The sequence below is a fragment of the Lolium perenne genome, chromosome 7 (genome assembly GCF_019359855.2).
Source record: "Lolium perenne isolate Kyuss_39 chromosome 7, Kyuss_2.0, whole genome shotgun sequence".
In the NCBI taxonomy this organism is placed as follows: domain Eukaryota; kingdom Viridiplantae; phylum Streptophyta; class Magnoliopsida; order Poales; family Poaceae; genus Lolium; species Lolium perenne.
Genome location: NC_067250.2, coordinates 239495032 through 239523029, shown reverse-complemented (window position 1 = coordinate 239523029; position 27998 = coordinate 239495032). Strand labels below are relative to the sequence as shown.

The 27998-nt window shown below is 45.8% G+C and overlaps 2 protein-coding genes across 3 annotated transcripts; both read left to right on the top strand.

The window, feature by feature from the left end:
- Window positions 1–1465: 1465 nt before the first annotated feature.
- On the top strand, window positions 1466–12897 carry LOC127314054 (uncharacterized). Of its 2 annotated transcripts, XM_051344534.1 has the most exons (11): window positions 1466–1601; window positions 1703–1876; window positions 2500–2625; window positions 3782–3921; window positions 4357–4461; window positions 4605–4735; window positions 5632–5782; window positions 6235–6336; window positions 6989–7168; window positions 7250–7329; window positions 12649–12897. In XM_051344534.1, exons 1-11 carry the CDS (start codon window positions 1517–1519, stop codon window positions 12680–12682), a joined length of 1308 nt encoding a protein of 435 aa, XP_051200494.1. In that variant the 5' UTR covers window positions 1466–1516; the 3' UTR covers window positions 12683–12897. The 2 variants fall into 2 exon arrangements, with proteins under 2 accessions (XP_051200494.1, XP_071679652.1); XM_071823551.1 differs by lacking the exon at window positions 4605–4735 and having other exon boundaries at window positions 5630–5782.
- On the top strand, window positions 7331–11099 carry LOC127314055 (uncharacterized). The gene is made up of 2 exons (XM_051344535.2): window positions 7331–9171; window positions 9409–11099. The coding sequence occupies exon 1, from the start codon at window positions 7719–7721 to the stop codon at window positions 8934–8936; it is 1218 nt and encodes a 405-aa protein (XP_051200495.1). The 5' UTR covers window positions 7331–7718; the 3' UTR covers window positions 8937–9171; window positions 9409–11099.
- Window positions 12898–27998: the final 15101 nt, after the last annotated feature.

Here is a 27998-nt window from a genome sequence, read left to right as displayed (position 1 = left end):
CAACGTGATAGAGCGGGCTCCAAGCACGCACAAAAAAACATAGCGTTTTCTTCCGGATGCCAGTGACTCAGTGTCACCGAGGGCGTGGTGCCCATGTTGTTTATTTGCTCCCACTAAAACCCAATTGATTATGGTACACACTTGCTACTAGCTGGATCCGTTAATTTGAATGCTACGAGCACGTGTCACATTGAGCACTTGGAGCTTTAGTCAACGCAAGTTCTTGCTCTCGAAATAAGGGTGGTCTTTGTTTTTTCGAGAAGTTGATCCATTGATTTTTCGGTAATGCGTTGATCCATTGATTCCACTCGTTGACTCTCTATTATTACGCATACACGTACATATGAACTCGTTTCCGCAAAATGTTTGATATTTTCAATGTTTGTACTTTGTTATAACGGTGCAGCAGAAGCTTAAGGCTTTATTGACAAAATTTCTGATATTTTGAATCAAAGCGTGTGCCTTTTATTTTGTTGTATACATTTTTGTTCTTCGTCAACTAATGGCCTTGAAAACAAAGAGAGAGATGGAGATTGGTTTGGATGGCACAACGCTCCGGTATACACACATAGATATGCAAACAACCAGTGCTCCCTCGGATCTATGATAACTTTCATGGTTTTACTTTAAAGGAACTTTAAACTTTATTAACGGTGGATGAGTGTGTGATTCGGAGTCTGCGGCGCCGCGGAGTAGGCCCAGTTAAAAGCAGCCACCCACGGTATTAAAAAAAAATAAAACGGCGTATGTGGGCGAGCCCGCAGATGCCGCATCTCGCCTCCTTTCTCAAAGTGACCAGGAACTGACCCCGTCCAGCCCGCTGCCACGCACGCCACCGTGTGCATCCTCTCCTCGCGCTGCCAAGCCGCGCAGCCGTCAAGCTCCACCTCCTCGGGGACGTCGTTGAGCCTTCCGCGCGAGCGCGACCGCCTTCTCCCGTTCTAGTGCCTCAACTATCGCCGGCCTTCTCCGTCGTCCCGGCACCCTCTGGTTCTGTCTCCGGCGACGCTGCCCCGCCGTCCTTCTCCTGATCTCTCTAGCTCCTCAGCGGACGCCACCAACGCCTCCTCTCGGGATCCTCCCCACGCAGATTCTAGCCCCTAGTGAGTTGGGTCGGCCGCAGGCATAGTCCGGTCCTCTGCTCAGGTCGTGAAGGTACAGGAGCAATCTTAGATGGAGCTCTCGTCGGCGCAACGCGGCAATATGTGGGCGTGCGGCTGCCACTACTAAGACATGTTATTTAGAGGGATTCTCGCGTAAGCCTACTTAATTATGCAGGCATGTGCGGCATGATGCCGGAGCCTAAAGGGGAGATCCCTTCTGAAAAAAAACAGAGCTGTACTTCTAGCCAGGCCGGGCTATTTTCCGGCTGAAAATAGAAAGCCCAGGCCCAGCCCGAAAGTGCTTCCGGGCCGTAATTGGAGCCCGAGGTCGCCACGGTCTCCTCGTCTTCCTCCATACCACATTTACTCCACTCTGACACTTGCTCCGCTCTCGCTCAGGCTGCTCGATCGCCATGGAAATGGCGGCGATGGGGAAGAAGCAGCGGGAGGAGGTGCTACTCTACGCCGCCTTCGAAGGAAACATCCGCCTCCTCAAGAGTAACCCCGCCGCTTCCTTATACTCCTAGGGTTTGCTAATAGCGTGATTAGTACTTGACTTGACTCCCAATTTTTTCTCGCATTGCGTGCGTACTGTGAAGAGATGTCGCGGGGGCTCGACTCGGGGGGACAAGGCGAGGCCTCCGTCCTGGCGGCGGTGGCTGATAACGAAGGGAACTGCGCTCTGCACCTGGCGGCCGCGGCGGGGAGGGTGGATGTCTGCAGGTACATCGTCGAGGACCTCCGCCTCGATGCCAATCAACCCAACTTCAAAGGTTTTGTCCGCTTCCCTAGTTCCGTTGTTCCCGTCGCGTCAATTTTGCAGCTCTTCAACTTTTATTTACTTCGTTATCTGTGTTGGTGACTAGTCAGCAGTCACTACCAAGTGACTCAGTTTTGTAGCTTAAGCTTCAAATTTAATACTCCCTCCAATCTAAATTAATTGACTCAGTTTTGTATGGATATGAATGTATCTAGACATGTTTGAGTCAATTAATTTGAATCTGAGGAAGTATTACATGTTGGTGTGCATTTACAATTAAGTTATAAATCAAATATATGCAATACAGCCATGAGCCATGCCTAGAAAGTCCATGCACCACATCACAGATATTGATCTTTCTTCAGGCATGTTATATGTGCAAATCGATATTTGTGGAATGTATCTAAAGTGTCTCTTCTATCAGTCATAGTGGAATCTTGGCACCTCTTCAATTGTCAACAGTAAACATATGTCAGATGGAAAGGCACTTGATGCTTCGTTAGCGAATTGTTAACACATTTGGTTCTTTTGTCTATAGCTGACCAGATGCCTTGTCTATGAATGCATTTTTTCGGTAGAGGGCTGGAATGATGTAAGTTTTGTGACCTGGTGATTCTTTTTCTTGGGCTGTTGCAGGCGAGACGCCACTGTTTGCTTCTGCCTATTGTGGGGGAGCTGCTGCTGCAAGATATCTTATTGATCATGGTGCTGATCCATTAGCTGGCAAACTGTGGTCACCTCTCCATTGTGCTGCAGCGAAAGGTTTCTCTCTTTCTCAAGAAGTATATTTGGAATTGATACATTCATCACATATTTTAGGGCATGCATTGTCGCTTTGATCTTTTTTGTTAGAAGCCAACATCGTTTAATAGCACCATTTGAAAGCTTGGAATCAGAAATGCTTGCTGGTGTCAAGTCTAATCCTATGTTTGGATGGAAGGAATGAGAAAAAAAAAAGATCCTATGTTTAAATGGTGGAAATGAGAAAGAAAAAGGACTTTGATTTGTGTAAGGATATGAGAGGTTCATATCCCCATGTTTTGAACCCAAAGGGGAAGGCGGAGTTATGAGGTGGACATGGGAATGGAAAGCCAAAATTACTAGAATACCTTTGCTGCACACATGCATTATATGGTAAACTGAGCTGTCCCATAATAAAAAAATTCCCATCGATTGAGAAAAAAAGAGCAACTAGGACTTGCCCTTTGTGGCATTTTTTATGAAGACTCTTTAGATACATTCTAGAAATTCGCTCCCGACGGGATTTGAGCTCTGGTTGTTGTGTGAGTCACTGCTACCTCAACCACTAGGCCTCTGCCCGGTCCTCTTGATTGAGGAAATAGACACCCAAATGCATTCCTTAATTGATTGTTTCCTTTAAATGTGATATTAGTTTGCTTTCGATAAGACCAGTCTTCCTTTTGTTAAGATTTGGTTGCTACACCCTCTCTGTTTGGGTACAAGACTGCAAACTTTGCTGTTGGTGACAGACTGACAGTTAACTACCATGACACCTCTCTTGGTAACATGATACTTGATGCTTCTATTTCAGCATCCTTGCCATATCATTATTTGTGATGCCTTTGGGTGATGGAAGAAGAAACATTCTCAAGTTTCCACAGAACAAATTTTCAAGTTTGGAACTAAATGCTCGATTTCCATTTGTTTTCTTGTTCAAGGTGTTGATTATAATCTTATAAGTTTAAAACTTGATGATTTTTTCCACCAACGAGGCTTAGATACAGAAGTAGTGAAAGTAAAAACAGTCCCAGTGCGACCAGTTTTGTGAACTTTGTCCTTGATGAGATCAGTGGTAACCAAAGGACATGTAGCCTTGTCTGGAGTTCATTTTCAATGCAGATCTATCGTCAAAGACAGCTATTGCTACATGTCACATTTTATTAACTTTCTTTTTCAGGAAATTGTGAAATATTAAAACTGCTGCTTTCAAGAGGAATCGACGTGGATTTATATTCCATACGTGGGACGCCATTGCATGCAGCAGCTCTTTATAAGCAAGATTGCACGATGAAAATTTTATTGGAGCACCATGCTGATGTAAGACACCGGTTTCTTTGTTCTCTCCTTGGCTGTGTGCAAAAGAAAACTATGAAATGGAAATCCTGTGGTCAGTTGCATTTGTGCTTCATCTATATTTCTATTTGGGAGTACGATGAATGTAAGATCTTGTGGCCTATGGTACGTGGCTCCATTTAAACCAAAGAGTTCACGTTGCACGAAATAAACACAAATCCAACACAGACAATAATTGTTTATTAATCCTAGAGAGAAACTTGCTCATTTTCCTATAAGTGCGTGTTATATCTAATTTCTATAAATTTATTTGTTTCTCTTTTCTTCAGAAATGAAAATATAGTTAACATACTATGAACTGATTTTATTTCTGTTGGTGTATCCCAATTGAAATAATCTATTTATCTATTGGCCCTTTCTTTGACAAGTGTAAGCTATTGTTTCTTCCATTTTCCTCAGCCTAATAAGGTTTGCAGTCTTGATTATACCCCATTGAGTTGGGCCGTGCGGGCCAGCCCGACCATACCTACTGTGTCGCTAGAATGTGTGAAGTTACTCATTCAGGTCAGTATTCTTTCTTCATGTGGAACTTTCATTAAGTGTACTCTGTGCCAGCTTCATTTTCTCCGTGCCTACATCTTTTTATATTTTGTGGCTGAAATTTCAAGCATTAACTCAAATGATCAAATAGTTGTTCATTTACACAGGCAGGCGCTGATGTGAATTTTGTTGACTCCAGTGGCCTTACTAGCCTGATGTTGACAGTGCAGTCTGGCTTACCTGACACATTGACGTGTTTACTAGATGCTGGTGCTAACCCAAATATTCCAGATGAATTGAGTTATACTGTTATCCTCTTTTGCTGTTATCACTTACGAATTGCCATGATCTACTTCATGCATGCACTCTGTTGGTAGGTAGTTGAACATTGTTTTTCTAAGGGTCACGTTAGGCTGTAGACTCTTGAGACATTAGATAGTCTGGTTGTCCACACTTCTTCTGAACAAGTGTACCCATGTTGCCAGGAATAGGCTTGGATGAGGAGCAAACGCATTGCTTTATCAAATACATATCATACCTACCTGTTTAGCGTCGTCCAGCCTGTAGGTTATGTCCCCAATTATCAGTACAGATCTTCTGCTACTGCAGTTCTTTCAGGTGTCATTTTCAATTTCTTTTTTCCCTTTTTGTAAGTGGAATCCTTACTCTTCAATAATTATGATGTTGAAACGTTGTAGGTTAAATCTCCTGCGTTGTAAATTGCAGAATATTTTATCAAAATGTTTGTTGTCTAGTAAACTATGCATTGTGGAAAAACTCCAGCTTCCTCATAGTCCTCTCTAGAAGTAAAAAAATCTCAAAATGCCTGTATCCGCTAAGATTTCTTTTTCCACTTCCATGTTTTTGTGTTAATATCACCTTCAAAACTTTATCCAATACAAGCATAGTAGTCAAACCTTTAGGTTATTACTGTTCCAGTACTTGATGTAACTTTTGTCAACATTTGAAGAAAAATGTAACGTTTGTCTTGCAAATTTAGTTTGGAAGGATGAACGAGGCTCTCCCATCACTTGTCCTTGTATTTGATTCTCTGTGATGTCCATCTAGCCATTTGTTTAGATGTTTAGACTTTGATTTCTAATTATTAATGATCAAAGTCTTACAAGTATATGTAGTATTTGTATTGTGTGATGATTAAATGTAAAACCAACCATTTCTGTTACTCTTGCAGTTTGGTGTAACACCAATTGAATTTGCTGCCTCTAAGGGCAGAAGAGACATGGTTGAAATGTTATTCCCTTTAACTTCTCCAATTCCAACGCTGCTGGAATGGAGTATTGATGGAATCATTTCTCATGTGAAATCCTTTGGTTTGAAGCCAAGGGTATGTGTTTCCTTCTATTCTCCTATAGTTGTATTATCCTGCAGTTCTGCCTGTGCCTGTCATTCAGATAAGAAGTGGTTTTAACTTGAGATTGTCATAAAATTCAATGTCCAAACAAAGTATGCCATGCCAAATTTACTTTTGACCCCTCTCACCTCTGCTGTGAAAATTTCAATCTTCGGGTATTACCTATGATCAAATAGTAATGTGCTACAATCAACAAGTTATCTTGTATGCTATTGTGCAAATTTCTGCAGTTTTTTTTTTGCTCCGGGCAATAGTTTTTATTATGAATTTATGGTAAGCCCTGCAAAACGTCAATAACACAATTATTTCTTGGTATGAACTAAGTGATTAATTAGGCTATATAGGCTGAAACTTACAAATTGGCACATTTTTCATGAAAGGCTAGTTCTACATATTTGTTCTAACCACAAATATTCTGTGCTCAGGATAAATGTAAGTGTGAAAAGAGAAGAACTGGACTAAAACAGAAAGCTAAGGAGGCCTTTCAGAGAGAGGAATATTTTACAGCGGCAATTTTGTATAGTAATGTAAGTCACCGGGGCACATCTTTATTGCCTGAATGAATGACAGATGTTTTCTATACTTCTAAACAATTGAACTCAGTCAACACTGTAGTTTTGTTGAAAGCTAATAATACATCTTTTTTGGTAAAGTGTACTACTCCATTCCGAAATGTATGACGTTTTGGTTGGCTGTTTTATCCTACCAAAACGTCTTATATTTTGGAACATATGTAATATGCTGTTAGATGCTCCCTCCACTCCACAATGTAAGGCATTTTAGTCAAACTTTACATATGAAAATAAGATTGGCATTTACAGCACCAAATTAGTATCTTCATTAGATCTATCGTGAGACATGTTTTCATGGGATGTTTTATTTATATTTACTATAACATACATTTGTAGACAGTGTGTAATGTTGTTCATCCGATAAATGGCATTCTATCTTAGTAATTATGACATAGCTGAGCGGTTTGTGTTCAAAGGGCTGAGGTAACGCAGTACTAGTTTCTACTTTGAAATGTACCAGCTTATGCAATACAATTGCTCGTTTCATGTGCAGTCTCTATGTCAATCAGTATAACATTATTTGAATGTTATCCTCATTGGTATATTTGTTGTCTTAGTATAGTGTTTTAGTTACTGCTATAAGTTTTATGTGGTTGGTGTATTGTAGGCAATGGAATTTGACCCTAGTCCAGATGATTTTGCAACCATGTTGGCAAATAGGAGTCTTTGCTCGTTGCGCGCCGGGAATGGAAAAACTGCTCTCTCCGATGCTACTATGTGCAGATCGGCACGACCTCATTGGCCAAAGGCCTGTTATCGGCAGGGGGCAGCTTTTATGTTAATGAAGGTAAACAAGAACATATTGACATTTTTTTTTCAAGCATCCATGGTACCATAGAATTGATTATCTGCTAGTATCTACTTATAGGACTATGAGAAAGCATGTGAGGCTTTTGCAGATGGCTTGAAGCTTGACCCTACAAATGGTGAAATTGCAAAAGCTTTAAGGTAACTGGTCTATGTTTGCATGATGTGAAGCATGGCATGCATTTCCCTACACCATTAGTCTGGTGAAAGGACAAATGATACTTGTAGAAGACAGATGATTATTTCCTCTCTTGATAGGCAATTGTATTGTTAGCGTGATCTGTTCAGGTGCTAGCTGACTTGGTCCTCTCCCTGTAACTCCACGATCACACGTCCCTGTACACCATGAGCTCAACTGCTCCTGCACACGTTCTGTGCACACGATGTACATGTAAAGCTATATAAGCTGATCAATACAATGAGAAGCACTTAAGGTGCATTACCATATCTGTCTTCATGGTATCAGTTGCTCTCTCCTCCTGAGACCTGCGACGCTCCTCTTCCGCTGCCTCCTCGCCGTCGAGTGCGCCATGGCCACCCCTCCCCCAGGCTTTGTCCGCGATCTCGCCGGCGCTTTCAACCAGGCTGGTGCGCCCGCCGCTGCACCTGCTGCGAGTGCTGCGCCTCCTGCCCCAACCCCTGCGGCCACCGGCGCCGCTGGCCCCTCGGCTCTCTCTCCTTCCGCGGCCACTGCACCTCCACCAGCTGCGGGTGCATCTGTTCCTCTGGCGACCATGCCGCCGGCCACGGCTGCCCTCTTCCTACCCCCTGCGTCGGGCCCTGTTTTTCAGGCCACCGTCGCTGCTGCTGCGCCGGCCCCCGCACTGGCCAGCGTCTACATCAACCAGCATGTGCCCGTGGTGCTCTCCCTCAACCCGTCCAACTACTCCACGTGGCGCACCCTGTTCGAGCTGACGTTCTGCAAGTTCGGCGTTGCCGAGCACATCCTCGGCGCCCCCCGTCCGCACGATCCTCAATGGGTCCAGGACGACGCCTTTCTCTGCTCGTGGCTGTACAACCGCGTCTCGCCGGAGATCCTCGGCCTTGTCCACCAGCGTGCTCCGACGGCTTCCAGCGTCTGGCGCGCCATCGCCACGCTCTTCCTAGACAACGCGGAGACGCAAGCCGTCTTCGTCGGCACCGACTTCCGCAGCCTGATGCAGGGCGACATGCCGATGATGCGCTACTTCGCGCGTCTCAAGGAGTACGCCGATCAACTCGCCGACCTCGGCTACCCCGTCGACGACAAGGCTCAGGTCATGAACATGTTCCGCGGCCTCAACCCGCGTTACTTCTATGCCATTCCCATTCTGACCATGCAGCTCCCGTTCCCATCATTCCTGCGCTGCCGTGCCTTCCTCATCCTCGAGGAGTCACGCCTCAACATGGCCACCGCTCCGCCGTCTGACACGGCTCTACATGCTGCTCGCGCTCCGCCGGTCGCCAACAACACCAACACCGGCGCCAACGCCGGGCACGCCAACAACAACGGGCGCAACGGCAACCGCAACCGCGGCAAGGGGAAGGGCAAAGCCCCCAGCGGCGACTCCGGCGGCTCCTCCAGCGGCACTACCGGCACCGGCGGTGCCACCGTCGGCCACATCGCGCCTCTGCCCAACCCTGGCACGAACCCGTGGACTGGCATGGTCCACGCTTGGCCCATGCCGTGGCGCCCGCACGCCCCTGGTGCCGGTGTCCTCGGCCCTCGTCCCGGCGCGCCGTCGCCATTCGCCGGCCACGCCGCCTAGTACATGCCTGCACCTCCTCCACAGTACCAGCAGGCGTACCAGCAGGCGTCACTCCCGTACCAGCAGCCTCTGCCGGCGCCCTCTGCTCCAACATACGGCGGCGCCGCCTGGGACCAGAACGCGCTCGTGCAGGCCCTCAACAACATGAGCCTCCAGCAGCAGCACGCCACTGCTCCGCCCGCTGGCGAATGGTACCTCGACACCGGCGCCTCGTCGCACATGTCGAACTCCTCCGGTATGCTCTCTGCCCTCACACCCTCTCATTCTCGCATTGTAGTTGGCAACGGCTCCACGCTGCCGGTCTCGCACTCCGGCCACCTAGCCATTCCCACCACCGCAAAACCCATCCACCTCCACAACGTCCTAGTCTCTCCATCACTCATCAAAAACCTCATCTCTGTCAAAACCTTGTGTCGTGAGTCGTGACAATCCGGTTAATGTTGAGTTTGACAATTTTGGCTTTTCTGTCAAGGATCGGCGAACCAAGACGGTGATCCTCCGATGTGACTCCACCGGCGATCTGTACCCCGTCCGTGTGTCTCCTCCAGCTCGAAGCCTCCACGCCTCCACCATCACCAGCGCCGACGTGTGGCATCAGCGGCTTGGGCACCCCGGACGCACCGCTCTAGCTCGTGCCCTACGCGCCATAGATCCTAGCTCGTCTAGTCTACTGTCACACACTTGTCAAGCTTGTCACATAGGCAAAAATGTTAGATTTCCCTTTCCAGAATCACAACACATTTCGTATTTTCCCTTCCAGCTTGTACATTGTGATGTCTGGACATCCCCAGTTTTAAGTTCATCAGGTTTTCGCTATTACCTCTTGCTGTTAGATGACTACAGTCACTTCGCCTGGACGTTCCCCTTACGCTTCAAATCTGATGCTTTTGCTGCCATCCGACGCTTCCACGCGCTGGCTGCCACGCACTTCAATCTTCCCATACTCACCTTGCAGGCCGACAATGGCCGCGAGTTTGACAACCATGCTGCTCGCGATTTCTTCGACAGTCGCGGCATCTCACTTCGCATGTCCTGTCCCTATACCTCGGCGCAAAACGGACGTGCCGAACGCATGCTTCGCACGCTCAATGAGACGGTGCGCGCCCAGCTCACCCACGCTTCCATGCCGCCTGAGCTCTGGGCTGAATCTCTCGCCACGGCCACCTTCGTGCTCAACCGTCGGCCATGCCGTGCCCGTCAGCTACTGACGCCGTTCGAGCTGCTCTACTGCACTCCGCCTGATTACAGCAACCTACGTGTGTTTGGGTGTCTTTGTTTCCCCAACACCACTCCCACCTCCCCACACAAACTCGCGCCGCGCTCAGCTCCATGCGTCTTCCTCGGCTACTCAGCTGAACACAAAGGTTACCGGTGTCTCAATCGAGCTACTGGGCGAGTGCTGATCTCCCGGCATGTCTTCTTCGATGAACAGCAGTTTCCGTTCTCGCGTGCTACCTCATCTACACCAAGCCCTGTCGAGCTTGATGATCTCGTGCCACCGCCCCTCGCACCCACCGTGCCCCACCGTCCTGCACCTATGAATGCCTCGTCGCCCCTCGCCGCGGCCTCCTCACCTGTCGAATCCTCGCGCCTACCGGATGCCGCACCACCGCAGCTTCGCCTCTGCACCCCATCTACCACACACTCCCCTCCACCCACGGTGCCCGCGCCCACGCCTGTCGCCCCAGCCACCGTCGCTCCGCGCGCCTGCTCCCAGCCAAACCCTGCTCCCGTGCCCACCCACACCATGGTCACCCGTGCTCAGCGTGGCATCTTCAAGCCCAATCCCAAATATGCCCACATTGCCACCGCTCCATCACCGATATCACCCATCCCAAAATCCGTGCGGACCGCGCTACGTGACCCGTCGTGGCTAACTGCTATGCAGGATGAATACAGGGCGCTGATGAGCAATCGTACCTGGGAGCTGGTGCCACGGCCGCTGGGCGCGAACATCGTCACCGGCAAGTGGCTGTTCCGCCACAAGTTCCACGCCGATGGCACGCTGGAGCGGTACAAGGCGCGGTGGGTCGTCCGGGGCTTCTCGCAACGCCCTGGCGTGGACTTCGCTGAAACCTTCAGCCCAGTGGTGAAATCGGCAACCGTGCGCACCGTCCTCGCCATTGCTGCCGCTCGGGACTGGCCTGTGCACCAGATGGATGTCAATAACGCATTCTTGCAGGGACACTTGCGCGAGCGCGTCTACTGTCAACAACGGCTTCGTCGACGCCGATCGCCCCGATCACGTCTGCCTACTCGACAAATCGTTGTATGGCCTAAAACAGGCCCCGCGCGCCTGGTACGAGCGCTTCTCCCAGTTCCTGCAGTCCATCGGGTTCATCGCCGGCAAGACGGATAGCTCCCTCTTTGTGCTCCGGCGGGGTCACGATACTGCCTACCTGCTGTTGTACGTGGACGACGTGGTGCTCACAGCGTCGTCCCCTACCCTGCTCCGCAGCATCATCAACCGGCTGCTGTCCGAGTTCTCCATGAAGGACCTGGGCCCCCTCCACTTCTTCCTCGGCATCAGCGTCGTCCGCAATGCCCACGGCTTCTTCCTCTCCCAGCACAAGTACGCCGACGAGCTGCTGGACCGTGCCAACATGATCGACTGCCGCCCCGTCTCCACGCCGGTCGACACGCGCGCCAAGCTCTCCGCGGACGCCGGGGACCCTGTGGCCGACGCCTCTGAGTACCGCAGCCTCGTCGGCGGTCTCCAGTACCTGACGATGACGCGACCTGACCTCAGCTACGCCGTGCAGCAAGCGTGCCTGCATATGCATGCCCCGCGCGCTCACCACCTCGCCATGGTCAAGCGCATCCTCCGGTACATCAGTGGCACTGCTGGACATGGGCTTCAGATTCACCGATCCTCCTCGCTCGACCTCCTCGGCTACTCTGATGCTGACTGGGCTGGCTGCCCGGACACACGCCGCTCTACCTCTGGCTACGCCGTGTTCCTCGGTGACTCCCTCGTTTCGTGGTCATCGAAACGCCAGCCCACTGTCTCGCGCTCGAGCGCAGAAGCGGAGTACCGTGCCGTCGCCAACGTCGTCGCTGAATGTTGTTGGCTGCGACAACTCCTCGGCGAGCTACACATCCCAGTGCCCAAGGCCACCATTGTCTACTGCGACAACATCTCAGCGGTGTACATGGCGGCCAATCCAGTTCACCACCGGCGAACGAAGCACATCGAGCTCGACATTCATTTTGTTCGAGAGAAGGTCGCGCTCGGTCAGCTCCGTGTTCTTCATGTACCCACCACGCAGCAATTTGCAGACATCATGACAAAAGGTCTGCCCACCGCTGCGTTCCAGGAGTTCAGGTCCAGCTTGTGTGTCCGGCCATCGGACACAGCAGCTGCGGCGGGGTGTTAGCGTGATCTGTTCAGGTGCTAGCTGACTTGGTCCTCTCCCTGTAACTCCACGATCACACGTCCCTGTACACCATGAGCTCAACTGCTCCTGCACACGTTCTGTGCACACGATGTACATGTAAAGCTATATAAGCTGATCAATACAATGAGAAGCACTTAAGGTGCATTACCATATCTGTCTTCATGTATACTTTGAACTCATCAGTTCTAGCAGTTTACTCATGGAAAGAGCACCTACTTCACCAGCCTAGTGCATTCTTTTGTTATGATTAATCTTCTGGAACAGGAGTTATACACAAATTTCTGACAATGCTTATGTTCGAAATGTGGTCACAGGGAAGCCCGCGAGGCAGCGAAGAATGCTTGTTGACCGAAAAAGTAACTGACGTCAGTTGTACCCGCAGAAATATTAGGCTTTGTTTTGTTGCTAGCACCAGGATAATTGCGCAGCTGTCCTTTTGCCTAGTCTTAAAACTCTCGGCAGGAATATATATGCAAACGTTTTGCGCTTTTGAAGAATTCTGTGGCACTCATCATGTGCAAATATGCCTGGATGAACCCTCTAACTGTAGTATGTTAGTTCCAGTTTACCCAGTTAAAATCAAGTGTTGACAACTTTACCGTCAACAAAGCATTAAGCTTGTGAAGGTAAGGTATTGTTTTTCGCTGGTTTGTTCATAAAACGAGCTCAGTCGAGATGCTTTTGCTGGTGGGCATGACGTCCTTTTGGTGTTGCTGAGCTTGATTCTGGATATTTTCATATCGGAATGCTGCATTTGGATAGAATCTAGAAACCAGAAACCGAGTTTTGGTGCTGATGTGCACAATCTGCTTAAATTGAGAGCATCTCCAGTCGCGTCCCCCAAAGCGTTCCCTAAACCGCGCCGGATTGAGTGTTTGGGGGACGTCGCTCTCCAGCCGGCGTCCCCCAAACGCCGCCCCCAAACATTAAAAATACTTTTTTGGCATTTTTATTTCAATTTTCACAAACTAATACATAATTGGGAACGTGGTTTACACGAAGACATAATTAGGAACATGGTTTTTCACAAACTAATACATAGTTTGAACCATGGTGGACACAAATATAAAATATTGCAAAAAAACTAAACCTAACTAGGCTGTGCATCGAAGGTTTCGTGTGTTCGCTGCCAAGAAAGAACACTCGAGGGCACACTCAGTCACCTAAACTGGAAAATCCAGCTGGTGACGGTGCCCCTGTTGGTTCTTCCGAGGAAGAACAACCAGAGACCTCCGTGCACGTATTCGCTGCGAAGAAACAACACTCTTCATCAGTCGTCCTCCTCGTCGATGTTGTCACCGTGGTAGTTCCGGCGGCAGCGCGTCTCGTCAAAGACCTTGACGCTCATGTCCCTGTCGCCAAAGTAGGAGAACAGGAGGACGAAGCCGGCTTCGAGGCTGTGGTGGCGCGCGAACTTCTCTCAGCCGATGTGGAGGTACATCTTGTCGCGCGCATCGTAGATCACGTCGACGATCCACCGGTAGTAGCCGCACGTAGCCTCCTGCAGATGCAGCGTGCCTGGGTGGTCGTCGCCGGCAACGTAGGCGGCGAAGGAGTCAGGGAGCCTCTGGATGCCGCGTGGGTCGCCCTTGAGGACGAGGACGAACTCGAACTGCACGGGGCCCTCCACGTCCATCTCCGACGATGAAGACGACGGTGTGGCAGGCGACGGCGAGCGTGCAGCTCTGCCGCGGCCATGGCCACGACCACGACCGAGAGCTCGGCCTCCGCCTCTCCTAGCCATGACGTCGACTCTTGTTGAGATGGTGACGGCTAGGGTTGGGGAGAGAGGCGCTAGGGTTTGTGTGTGAGAGGGACGATGAGAGGCGGCCCTTTTTATAGGCCGGAGGGAGGCGGGGGAGCGGTGGCGCTCATTAACGCCGGCACGCAGAGCAAGGCGCGACGAGACGCGTCGCTGCGCCTCTGCGGGAACTGCACCGTCGCTGCGCGCCAATAACTTTCGTCGCGAGGTAGGCGACGGTTAGGTTAAAATTTATTGTGCCGCTGACGGGTCGGGCCCGTGTCGCTTCGCCTCGCTTTTCGTTGTGTCCGGCGTCCCCGGTGCGTCTTCTGTGGGGCGGGGACGGGCTCGGGGCGCCGGACACCGTATCGAGACGCGCCGGACAAAAAACAGGTTTGGGGGACGCAGCTGGAAGCGTTTTTTTGTCCGGCGCGCCCCAAATAGCTTCGGAGGACGCTTTGGAGACGCGACTGGAGATGCTCTGAGTATTGTTCTCGAGGAGGAGAGGCCAGCCGTCCTGGCGCTGGGATGGAGCAGTGGCGAAGCAAAGTGACGGGAGATCGAGAAGAAAATTAAGGTCATGGGGTTTCAGCTTAATGAATTGACAAGGCAGGAAGTTGCCTACTGAGTGCATCACATACGGTTTCCGTAGAGAACAGCGCGATGTGCTAAAGCACAGGGGTGACCTAATTTCGTGAATTTTGTTAGAGATAAAATAGCAGTTAGCAGTTAGCGTTAGATATAGGCTAACTTGTCAGTTATTATCTAGCGTTGTCCAAACGCTGCCCATACCGAAACGACACCACGTCTATTCGGAACAGCCGTGAGGCTTTGTAACCGACATGTAAACGACTCTTGGGGACCTATAAATACCCAGCAGTCCCTTTCAATAAATCATCCATTCACTTCATTCTCACTCGATTCTTCTCACGTTATCAGGCTGGTGCCAACGCGGGCGGCAGCGCGGGCGGTACCGCCCGCCGCCGGCGAAGAGGCGGGAGTGGGCGGGACGGGAGCGCGGGCGCCGGGGCCGGGCGCCGGGCGGTACCGCCCGCCGCCGCCCGGCCTCCGCCCGCGTTGGCGGCAACAATGGGCGAGGGCGATAAGCGGAAGCGGCGCAGTGGCGGGCGGGCGAAGCGAGAGAGGGGCGAGAGAGAGAGAGGGGTGGCGGAATCGCCGGCGAGCGGCGGAGACCGGCGGCGCAGCCGTCGGCTTGGCTGCGTGCTGGAGGAAGAAGAGAAAGGGGGTTTTGCAGAAAACCCCCTAGACTTTAGGATTTGCTTAGGAAAAATAAAAATATGGTAGGATTTAGCATTTTGGGGTGTTTTGAGCCAAATTTTGAGGGGCTTTTTGCACACAAATTTAAATAGAGCAAACAACCACATTGGCAACATTGTTGCAAACCTTTTTAGTGCAAATTTTTATGTAATTTTTTTTATGATTTAATCGGTAACAATTTTAGTTCAATAAAATAATTTCCTTGTATTATTTTTAATGTTGTAATCTCAAAAAGAAATGATGTCGAGGAGAGAGAAATGGTGATGTGGAGGAGAGAGAAGTGAGAGTGGGGACTATAGCCCGTGCATTGGCACCGTGGGGTGAGAGTGGGGTGAGAGTGGGGTGAGAGTGAGAGAAAAGCTGACGTGGCGGGGCGGGAGTCGGGCGGTGCATTGGCACCAGCCTCATGCACGCGCCCTGCCAAAAGCAATAGGCCACAGTAGAAGAGACAGAAAGGTGAGTAAAAAGATGTCTTCCATCTCAGACCTCGCTTTTTCCTTCGCTCGGTTTGTGGCAAGGGAACACCATCCTCGCCGGGCTTCCGCTCGCACTGCCGCTCGCCGGAACCACAGAGCCACAGCCACTGGTACTTCGGCCCTCGCCGTCATGGCCGCCCAGACTGGAATGGTGGCCTCCGCCACCGCGGCAACCGCTGGGTACCCCGACGCGGTGGAAAAAGACGAGGCCTCAGCCTCCGTGGTGGTGGCCTCCGCCGTCGCCTCCACAGCAACCGCCTCCGCGGCAACCGCCTCCGCAGCAACCGGCGGACGCCCCAGCACCACAACCGCCACTGGATGCGGCGCCACCGCGCCCTTGGAGACCCGGGGCCAAGCACCACGGCTGTTGTGCGCCGGGAACAAACCCCGGTGGTCGCTGCCGAACCGGCCGTCGTCGTCGCCGCGCCGGCGGTCGCTGCCGAAGAAGTGGTTGATGCAGTGTACGAAGACGAGGCCTCAGCCTCAAACATCAGCGCGGACATCGACGAACTGATGCCCGTGCCGCCGGAGTTCGCCCTTCCACCCATGGAGTGGCTGCTGGGCGGACCAAGCGCCGGCTGGCTTGTCGACGACCCCGAGCGCGACTTCGGCGACGAGGAACTCCTGGTGCCACCGCCACCGCCGGCATCGCCTCCAACGATGTACTACTGCATGCGGCATGGATTTCAGCCATGCCTCCCATCCCCGACGCCCTCCGACGAGGACCGCGCGCACTTTGCTCCGCCGGGTTACGACCCCGTGCCGGAGTTCTTCGCGCCACCCAACGCGGTCCAGCCGGAGGCAGCGATGGAGGAGGTCGAGGCCGTGGCTCCCGCGCCGGCCGCCCCGGTGCTCCCCGACCTCAATCTCCCAGCGCCGGAGAAAGAGGAAAACGAGCCGGTGCTCGCCCTTCCCACGCCCTCGCCGGAGGCCAGGGTGCTCCTCCGCCGCTTCGCCTCGGCCATGGCGGCCCGCCCTGTAGGCATCCGCAGAGGGACTTGGTCCCCCGAGGCCCTCGGCCTCACCGGCCGCGTCGCAGAGCTCCGCCTCAACGAGGCCTCCCATCACTCCTCCTCATCAGCGGAGGGGCCGCGCCGCTGCTGAAGAAGTACTAGTCGGTCGCTGGTCAGGTGAAGAAGGATGTAGAGGATAATGCGAGGAGGACGATGGGCCGGAGGGGATTTTATTTTCCCCAAGTCGCTCCTCCCAGACTCTAGTCCCTATTTTTCTATTGATGCAGCGATGTGCTCAGACAGTCGGTGTACTGAAAAGTCTGGAAAGCTATGTGTCTAGTTTACTACTGTTACGTGTAGTACTACTGTGAAAATCTCTGTTTGCTTTACTCAGATTAGCAGTGTAGTGTGATGTAAATACATCTATTCTAGACCTTATGTTTATTAGAAGTCACAAGTATGTAATGTGCCATGTTATTTATATATGTGCCTGTAGCATATTCTAACATGTCTATTTGGTACAATAATTTTATTTTTGCATTTGAAATTTAAATTTCGTGCAAATTTCTCATTAAGAGATAAAAATGTGACTATCTCGAATCATATTTGCGAATCACAAGGTAATGGCATCTACTGTACAAATACAGATTATCCATTACTGTGAGGTATATTCATTTGTCGTTACAATGAATGATTATCTCCAAAGTGCTCTTCCAAATATATTATAGTCAAAGTATAACACAGGGTGCTAGATGGGCGTCTACTGACATACGTCAGATTATGCTTCCTAGTACTGAGAGATGTACTCCATAAAATGGAGATTATCTACAATGTGTTAACTTCAAATTCGAAGATCTACACATATTTGGTTTGAAAAGCATCAGCTTAAAATTGTTCCTCTAGAACAAAATTTTTGTTTACCAAAATAATTTTACTATCAAGTAAAATTAATAAAATGCATGATTATACATGCAGGAAAAATGGCTGGCATCAATAAGAAAGAATTCGAAGAACTACAAGTTGATGGAAGTAACTATCTATCATGGGCCATGGATATGAAAATAAATTTGACTGGACGTAACCTTGGCCCTTGCATTGCCACACCCCCTGAAAATGCTCCAGAAATACCACAAGTGGTAAAGTATGTGGCATTGCATTTCATAAGGCACCACCTCCATCCTGATTTAAAAACTGAATATCTGATGGAAGAGGACCCACTAGCTTTATGGAACTCCCTAAAGGAGATATGACCAACAAAGAGCAGTAATGTTGCCAGAAGCCCAGAGAGAATGGTCTCTCATAAGGTTCCAGGACTTTAAGTCTGTGGCTGCATACAATTCTGCAGTGCATAAGATTAATTCCAAACTGAGATTTTGCAATAAGCAAGCTTCAGACGAGGACTTAATAGAGAAAACCTTATGCACTTTCCACCCCTCGATGAGGATATTGCAACAGCAATATCGTCAACAAAAATACAAAAAGTATTCTGAGCTTATATACACATTACTTCAGGCTGAGAAGCATGATGAACTTCTCATGGAAAATCACAATGCTCGCCCAACGGGCGTCATGCCAATCCCTGAAGCACATGCTAATGCTCATTTTACTAGTAAATTTGGAAACCGTAAACGGAACTTCCGAAAATTCAAGGGAAAGTGGAAACCGAACAATGGTCAAAAGACCAACGGTCCATCTAAGGGAAATGGTCAATTTAATAAAAATAACCAAAATGACAACTCTCAAACTTGTCAAATGTGTGGATGTACGAATCATCGTACTAATGAATGCAGTATGCCCGACCACCTCGTGGAACTATACATGAAGTATGGCAAAGAAGTCAAACAAGTTCATGGAAACAAAGCTGAAGCTCACTTCAACGACATACAAGACAACTCTCAAGTTGGTCCATCTCAAAGTTCTATTGAAGAATTCGAGCCAAAAGACGATAAAACACTTGATGTCATTTAGCCATTAAATTACTACAAACTGTTATATTGTATAACAATACGTAGAATAAAGTCTATCAGACTATGTAGAATAAAAGTCTATCAGACCATGTATATTGTATTATGTGAATCAGACATAATATTGCAATGTATTTATATTTGATATTTGTAACATAAATACTATGTTGGTGAATATATGAGTAAAAATATATTCTATACATTCAATTCTATTTACGGGAAACAATCCGATGAAAAAAAAATCCTATTTAAGTGAGTGGTACCACCACTTCTATCATTTTTAAGGGAAACGAAACATTTCCAAACTCTTACTAAGAGTAAGGACGATGTTATGACCGTAAATAGGCATAACACAACAATTATTGGTTCCTAAAGAACCATATTCATACTCCCTATAGGTACTATTATTGTAGATCAGAATGCACTCTTGTGTCCTGATTATACCTTCATTCGGATTATGTTATACATACATAAAACCCGTACCTTATGTTACAAGATAATTTTCAAAATCTTGATAAATTCAAGACTTGGCAAGATTGTCTTGATCATCCTGGAACAGGTATGATAAGAAAATTATTAACAATTCTGTTGGTCACAACTTAAAAGTTGCAAATCTCAAGTCATCAGAATTTATGTGCACCACATGTGCCATGAGAAAAATAATTTTAAGGCTCTCTCACCTTAAAATTACAATGACCACTTTATACATAATCTTAATATACCAACATCTTGTTGGAGACCTGCGGTCTTACACGCGCAGATCTATTCTAGATCATTCCAACTGCATATCATACTGCTTCCCCTTGCAGTAAGTACGTGGAAATGAAACAAGTATTTCCTAATGGCGATATTTTGGTTCTTACCAATATCACCACTCCAGCGTATAGGATCTATGTGAGATATTACTATTTATTTATTGTCCGTCAATCATGAATATCTCAAGCTCCTATCAGGAGAATAGCTTATAACCCATACGCTGATTACACTTAATATAAGGACATTTTCGGCATTAGGGGGAGATTCGTACCACAAAGAATGCCGATAAATTAGAAATGCCATCAGACATTCAGTCCTCATATTCACGTACTTATTAACTGAACATAAAGTTCAATATATTTGCAACACATTGCAAATCTGCCACATACATTTACCTATGACAAAAACGTCATGAAATTACATTATGCATGCATGCATGCAATGTACCATAAAAGTGGAAGTATCTCGTACCACCACTATTCTCCCCAAATGAGAGCATTAGGGGGAGAAACATGGTCACATGAGAAATGAGTTCTCCTATGTATCCGCGGAAATAGAGGAAATTATATCCTCAACTAGTAAATGTAGTTCAACCTCAAGTTGAATAAAACATAACGGATGCTCATCATCCAAACCCAACATATGTGCACACTATTTGAAGTGTTGGGAAATCGAAACACCTTGACTCCATTGTTATGGGAAATCACGAGGAGTTATAAAGATGTAAATATTATTTCCATAATTTTCATTGATTCAACAGAATCATATAACATAAAGACTACATTTGTCGACAAATATTTTATCCTTAAATTGCTAAAACCTTTAGGGCCCTGAACCAAAATCCATGGTAGAGTGCCTCATGCACTCATATATTGGTTCAACTAGAAGGAGGCAATTAGGAATAGCATTCGCTAAACAAAAGAGATGTATTTACCACAGTAATACATTCTTCTCATAAGCATCTTCCCTTTTGGAAAACTTAATGAATTTTTGTTCATAATGAAGTGGTGAAAAAGCGATGCTTGTAGCACAAGGGTTCACGCAGAGACCCGACATCGATTATGATGTAACATACCCTCTTGGTATAAGTGGAATTACGTTTCGATATCAATATTATTGGCAGTACAAATAAACTATCCATGCAGTTCATAGACGCGGTGATTTCATACTCATATGGATCATTCATCTCGGATATCTATATGGATGTCCAAAAACAAATCACAAAATATATTGTGTAAAACATCAAAAGTCACTCCATGACTAAATAAAGTCGAAAATTGTGTGGTACAATCGACTATGAGAGTTCCCTATTAAAAGGATACTCAGATAAAGATTGCATACATGCAGTTATTAAGAAAATCCCTCCCTGGATTCTACATGACCTATGTATATGCCGATGATTTTATAATCGAAGTCTATACAACACTTGAAAAGTGTTCGCAATCATATCAAGACGGATATTTTGTAGTTAAGATTCAACAGAATCATCTACTATTATCTATCAAGAAAATACCATTTGTATTATTCAAATGCATATGATTTATATATAGAACAATATTGCAAAATGAATGCAAAGTTCAGGGGGAGAAACTCCTAGAACTGAACTTATTAATTATCATCTGATTTATAAATAAGAAATATTGTACTCTCTTCCTTATGAGTTCTCCAACGGATTTCTCATATAGGTTTTAATGAGACAAATACTATACCTACGGTATAGCAAAATTTCTATATTTCCTTCTTATATTTTTTCACAGGATTTAGAAGGATATCAAAGCTTCTCAAGATTCACAAGATCGGAGAGCATCAAGATCAACCAAGGGTTTTTCAACACTCACGACTATGTGAAGATTCAAGACGATGGCGTCACAATGGAAATTGGACAGCGTTGTCCAAGGGGGAGTGTTAGAGATAAAATAGCAGTTAGCAGTTAGCGTTAGATATAGGCTAACTTGTCAGTTATTATCTAGCGTTGTCCAAACGCTGCCCATACCGAAACGACACCACGTCTATTCGGAACAGCCGTGAGGCTTTGTAACCGACATGTAAACGACTCTTGGGGACCTATAAATACCCAGCAGTCCCTTTCAATAAATCATCCATTCACTTCATTCTCACTCGATTCTTCTCAAATTTCACATTGACTTTAAAGATTCCATTACTCCTTATTATTGACCTAATCTTAGTAAGACCCCTCATATTCCTCTCATTACTCAGTGTCATTGCATGTTTTAAGGATGCAGACATGATGATCACAGTAGGACTAAATGTGTTATCTATGTGTATGTATCTAAGATGCAGACTATTTCAAGGATGCATGCATGAAGACCAGTTTGCATTATCTGTATATATCTAAGATGTAGCCCAGTTTGCACTATGTTATTAGTATGTAGCTCAATTTGCATTATTTACCTTCTTTCTCGGCATCATTACCACCATTTGAAGTTTCATATTCACCATCCTTATTGCTATCACTTGCATCCTCACTATTATTATTGCCGGCTGCATCCTCTTCGTCCTCCTATTCTTGTTGTTGTTGTTGTGTCCCCGATCCTCTTCCTCTTCCTCTTACTCTTCCTAAAGTACTTGTCCATCCTAAAACATAGGTTCATCCTCAGGCACATCAGATAGTAGTCCATCCTGCATCTGGAATTTAAGTGCAAATTAGAAACTCCTCATCTTCATTGTTGAATAAATTCAGTTAGGCAAGAATGCACACCTCATCTCCAACGTTATTCTCTCCCGGAACAACTGTTTTTTCTTAGGGCGGCCTTATAAGAAATTGCTTTCCTCGAGTTTTATATTGTCCGCTTCTATGCATTCTAATATTCGTTGTTCATATTCTGGTAGCACCATAATTTCTTGTTGCTCCGAAGAAAGCTTGGACTTTTTCTTCCCTTTACGTGACATCTAGTTACTTGCAAATCCGATTAACATATGGGTAAGTGATTTGGTTAGAGCGCCAGGTCCAAAACACATATGGAGTACGCATGGGAGCATTGCCCTTACCTCGGTGACAATGGTGAAGTACGTCGCATGCGAACTGAATGAGTTGACTCGCAAGGGCTTCCGTGCGTGTAGGCGGCGGGTCATGAGTATGACAGCGGTAGACAGGGTGGCTTTTGGCTGTCATCGACCACTATAGACGGCGAATTCGGTCAGTGGCGACGATCAATGTTTAGGGTTTAGTGTGAAAGAGGAGAATGGTGGATTTGGGAAAGGGGAGGGGAAAGATACTCATTTCTAGGCGCGTGGCAGACAAATATCAGACGGGACTAATCCAAAACTTAGTGAGACCAACGAAAACATTATGGAAACACCAAAAACCATGGTGGGACCCTCGTATACATGCTTTGTGGAGCATTTAGTCGCAACAAATGACACCATGGCGACGATTATCAAAACAACGTACTTGCAAAAAAAAGATTATCAAAACAACGTACTTGTTGGTCACCGGGAATACTCATCCGCTAACCAAAAAAAAAACTTTTGTAGGCGACTGTGGCTTGTATCGGCCAAAACATTTTCCGGGTAAGGGGACTTTTTTTTTGTAGTGGCCGGAAATATCATCGTCATGATGTGCAGCCACCTCTGCCCATTTGAGTCAACCGTCAAACAAAGGCCACCAAGATTGTACTCTAGAGAGTGGTATCCCAACTCCAGGAAACCTTGACGTTGGAGCTGTAGACGCCAACTTGCCACGTCCACGAAACCTTGACGTTGGAGCTGTAGACGCCAACTTGCCACACGTCCCCAACACCGTTGTGATGAGTAGAGAGCAGAATTGCTTCCACCAACACAGACCATGATGAGCCGAGCTGAGGAGTTGTCAGTGTCCATGCTCCTCGATCGTCGCATCCTTATCGAAAAAATGCTCCTCGTCGCATTCTTCCATGACCATGGGAGCACCGCCACGAGATGCAGGAGCCCCAACCCGCACCAGACCCGTCCTAGAGGATCTGGAATCAACTCCTCAACATGAAGCCGAGACACAAAACTAGTTACCTTTATGGGATATAATATATACAACCCTAAATCCATGTAATATCCCAGTATTTGGGGTTACAAAAATAGAGAAAACAGATGTGTGCATTGCATTCATGCATAGAAAATCCGGGGAATTTTCGCGCTTTAAAGTAAAACAGTCACAGTAACTGAAGTTTCACTTGATCTTGGTGGAATTGAAGTAGCTCATCAAGTCAAGCGCTATAAACCTCAATGTGACTTTGTTAAAACCTTGTTTTGGGTAGAGATGATTTAATTTAAGGGGTTAGATCAAATGGAACTAATAATCAACACAACAACACTTTACTCAATGATAAATTGCTTGATCTTATAAAAGATTATAATATGGTAATCCTTGTCATAACATATGAACACCTATTCAATTGCAAATCAAGTAACAATAAAATGGAGAAACTATTCTAGACTTATCTTTTCCCTGTCTTAATTCTACATTATTTTCCCTCATGGTATTCATTATACTTAATTCTTGGATACATAACAAGGAGATCCACTCTAGAAATTTACATTCTTCTATATTCCAAATCATTATACTTTAAACCTAGAGAGGTGATAGTTCTACATTATTTATTAGAGAAACAATGACAAACTTTGAGCTAAATCTTGAGTATGCATCCATGTATTCAAATAATCATCTTTAAGAGAATCCCTAAGATATTATTCAAGACAATCCCTAGAGAGAGATAACCATTTGTGTTAAACATAGATATTGATCGATGATCACATCAACCTCTATGGAGCCTAACCTTAGGTTAGTATTAAAGACCTTCCCAAATGAGAGAGACCAATCATACTAATCCTATCTTTACCTATTTAAGAATAAAGGACAACCATTGAACTAGAGTATTAGGAGTATACCATACCCTAGAATAAACTATTCCTATGAGAGAGAGAGCTCAAGCTAAGGTGTTACACTCAAGAAAGTTAAGCCAACACTTGATTGTGAGGGAGAGAACTATCCATATACCCAAATGATTATATCAACATTGTTTAAGTAAAACCCTAACAGAATATCTCAGGTATTCTCCTGGGATATAGATTATTGAGGCAACCATAGTAGTCCCATCCTAGAAAGTAAAATAGAAGTGCTATACCTTAGTTGATCAAGACAATGCTTGATCATGGGAGTGAGAAACCAAATTCTTGAGAGATAACTTAGGAAGCCAAACCTTGATCATTATAAATTGTGTAGTGATCATAAACCCTAAGAACTTGAAGTAGAGGATATAAGCACATAAGAAAAGCTTAGAGTTAAAGCCTATAATTTATATGGTGAGAAACCATTCATCACTATAACCAAAGTTAACTATAAAAAGAAATATAGCTACTTTAGTTACTTTAACAATAGATTAAGGATATAATAGAAATCTATTGGTATAAGATAAAAACACCACTTCTCAGACCCTTAGTATCTAAAGGAGCACATGAAATATTAAGCAAGTAACCATTTTATCATGCATTGGGGAGAGTAAACCTAGCCAATGCAATATGATGTCATATCATTTCTACAATCTAGAATTGCTCATTAGTTAAACCTTATGCTTCAATAATTGAACCTAAGATTAACCTAGTGCTAAGTCCTGTAGCTAAAACCCATAGGTGGTGATCAACCACTTATCCTCATAAACCAAGACCAAACCATGATTAGAATAATATCCACTCTAGGTATTTCAAGCCAGATTAAATATAATAATAGTAGTAAACTTGGAATAGATTTAACCTAAATCTCAATTCCTTACCAAATGAATGAGCACCTAAAATAATGTTATGAGACCAAATTCCTAAATAAGAAATTAAGTAAAAAGCCATGTGTTATAAATTACTTCTTACAAAGTAATATCAAATAAAATCCTACCTGCCATTAGATATATAATTAGAATAGCTTTTGAAATAATATTTGAATACTCAATTTTTTGTATTCAAACAACTTTACATATTGGAATATTTAACTCATATTCCAATAGCATTTAATAAGTAAATATAGTACTACCCATTTAAACATCACCTAATACACCACGAAAGTATTTGAAGAATCTTGGACTAATTCTTAAATGATTCAAATAAGCAAAACCTGCAAAATAGAAAAGTATTCAAATCTGAATTCAAAACAGAATTCAAAATAAGAAATAAAAACAGAAAGTAAAAGGGAGAAAAAGGGGCTCACCTAAACCTTACCTGCCGCAGCAGCCCAGCTGGGAAGGCCCAGAAGCAGCCAAAGATCAGCCTAGCCCCACAGCTCAACCATGGTCCAGCGCCAGCCCGTAACCCTTCGTCCAAAATATCGATGAGGAGGTCGTCCTCATCCTCTCCAGCACGCATGCTGGATAGCACGACGGCGTGCTCCCTTTCCCCTCTCGCTGGCGACCTCTCCTTGCTCCACTCCGTGACGATGCGCGTCTTGACGCAGTATAAAGGCCCGCGACGAACCCTAGTCCCCGAGTTTCTTCCTCCTCTGCTCCATTTCTTCCAGACGAAACCCTAATCGACCCGGCCGACGACCATCACCGTCGATTGGGGAAGCCCTAGACCCCGCCGTGACCACCATCGTCTCCGCCGTCCTCGATATGCTCTTGGTGCAAAAGGAATCGGGGCGGGGTGAATTGTAGCCTCGCCGTCGAGCTCGTCTCTCCGACGGCCGACGACACCAAATCCGGCGAACTAGGCTATCTCCGACCTCGCCGTCACGCGCGTCGTGCTCCTGGTGAGCCACTGATCTTCCTAGCATGCCTAGCTCGCTCGATTGCGTACCGTAGCATGTCTCGCGCCGTGTGACCGTGTCCACCGCCGCAGTACCTCGCCGGCGAGCCCGCTCCGGTGACCATTAGGGATCGGCGCCACCACCACCACCATCGCCTCGTTGTCCTTGTTCCAACGCACCCACGCAGGACCCCGCGGGAACCCTATATCAGCGGCGACCATCGCCACTGTCCGCCGGCCACCGTGCCCGTTGCCACGTCATTAATTTTGACTTGGTCAAACACTCGTGGCAGTTGACGTGGACGTAGCCCCACCAGTCAGTGACTGTGTGGGTAAACTAACCGTGTAGCTTTAGTCATTTTCTGTTTTAATTCAAATTCTATAAATTGCTGCAACTTTACATGAATTCATAAAATCCATTACAACTCAGAAAAATACAAATGAGATATCAAAATGATCCTAAAAATAAGATCTATCCAATAAAAATATAATATGAAACTTTTATTTTTAATAAAAATTTAATTGTTTTAAACTTAATAATTAAGCCTTTTCTTTTATTCTTAATTGAATTAAAAATTCAATAATTAGGAAAAATCCAAATTAAATAAAAACTAGTAAATAAATAAAGAAAACATTAAAATTAATTTTCTTTATTTTGATATCTTATTAAATCCTTATTAGAATGATTTAAACCCTAATTAATAATTACCTTAATTATTAATTCATTAAAAACAATAAAATGTCCAATCCAATATTATTTTTATTTAAAATATATTAATAACTTCAACTTGATAATGAAGTTAGTAATCATAGAACTATATGGTAAATAGCAAACCCTAATTCCATATTGAATGATATTACAACCCTATCATTTCATGTGATCCCTAAAACCCTAATTCCATTAGGAACACTAGCTCCACTATTTTATGTGTGAACCCTAAATAAGTTCAAAACCCTAAACCCTACATATAACATGAGATTATGTACTTCCTTTTGATCCATAGAACCATAATTAGCAATTAAATATTTGACATGTTCACATGAAATGTAGGAGCCCTATTATCCATAATTTAGTATTCTAGGCATGCATCCCTATCCAACCTAAATGATCAAATTAGGATCAACCAAGTCTAAAACCTAGTTTCTAATGCCAAAACCATCATCCTTATTCATCCATGCTTAGCATCACACCATTGTGATGAACTCCAATAGCAACCATGCCAATATGGTGCATCCTATTCCATACACACTAAACCCTATTAGTGTGAGATAATTATTAAACATCCTATTTAGGAAACCACCATTCCTTACTTAGTGAATCCAATAGCAAACCTTAGACAACCTCAACCCTAATTGCAATACTTCTTATTACTTAAGAAGTAGGTTCTTCAAAAGTTACTCTTTTGAAGTAAATAGGGAGTAGTCATCAACCCTGCCTAACAGGACCTATACATCCTAGCTAGCTATTACCACTAAGATATATCACCATGATAGCAACCAATAATTGCTTAAGATACTTGTGCTTCACTAAAACCCTACAAGCCCTAGTTATTGATGAATCCAATTTGGTTGTGATCCATCTAATACTTACTCAAGAAACTAGTTGAAACCATAGTCAACCATAGAACCCCAACAACCTAATTATCATACTTGTTCTTTATTAAAGAACATATTCTTCAAAAGTTATTCTTTTGAACTATATAATACTTAATCATCAACCATGCACTACAGGACTTAAAATTGGCAACTGCTCTTTACTTATCATACAACCCCTAT

What these genes read in the sequence shown, in the direction of transcription:
- LOC127314054 (XM_051344534.1), top strand. Translation starts at nt 1,517, where the DNA reads ATGGAAATGGCGGCGATGGGGAAGAAGCAGCGGGAGGAGGTGCTACTC. An exon ending in CAATCAACCCAACTTCAAAG is followed by an intron (nt 1,877 to 2,499) that starts GTTTTGTCCGCT and finishes GGGCTGTTGCAG; the next exon opens with GCGAGACGCCACTGTTTGCT. An exon ending in CCATTGTGCTGCAGCGAAAG is followed by an intron (nt 2,626 to 3,781) that starts GTTTCTCTCTTT and finishes TTTCTTTTTCAG; the next exon opens with GAAATTGTGAAATATTAAAA.
- LOC127314055 (XM_051344535.2), top strand. Translation starts at nt 7,719, where the DNA reads ATGGCCACCCCTCCCCCAGGCTTTGTCCGCGATCTCGCCGGCGCTTTC.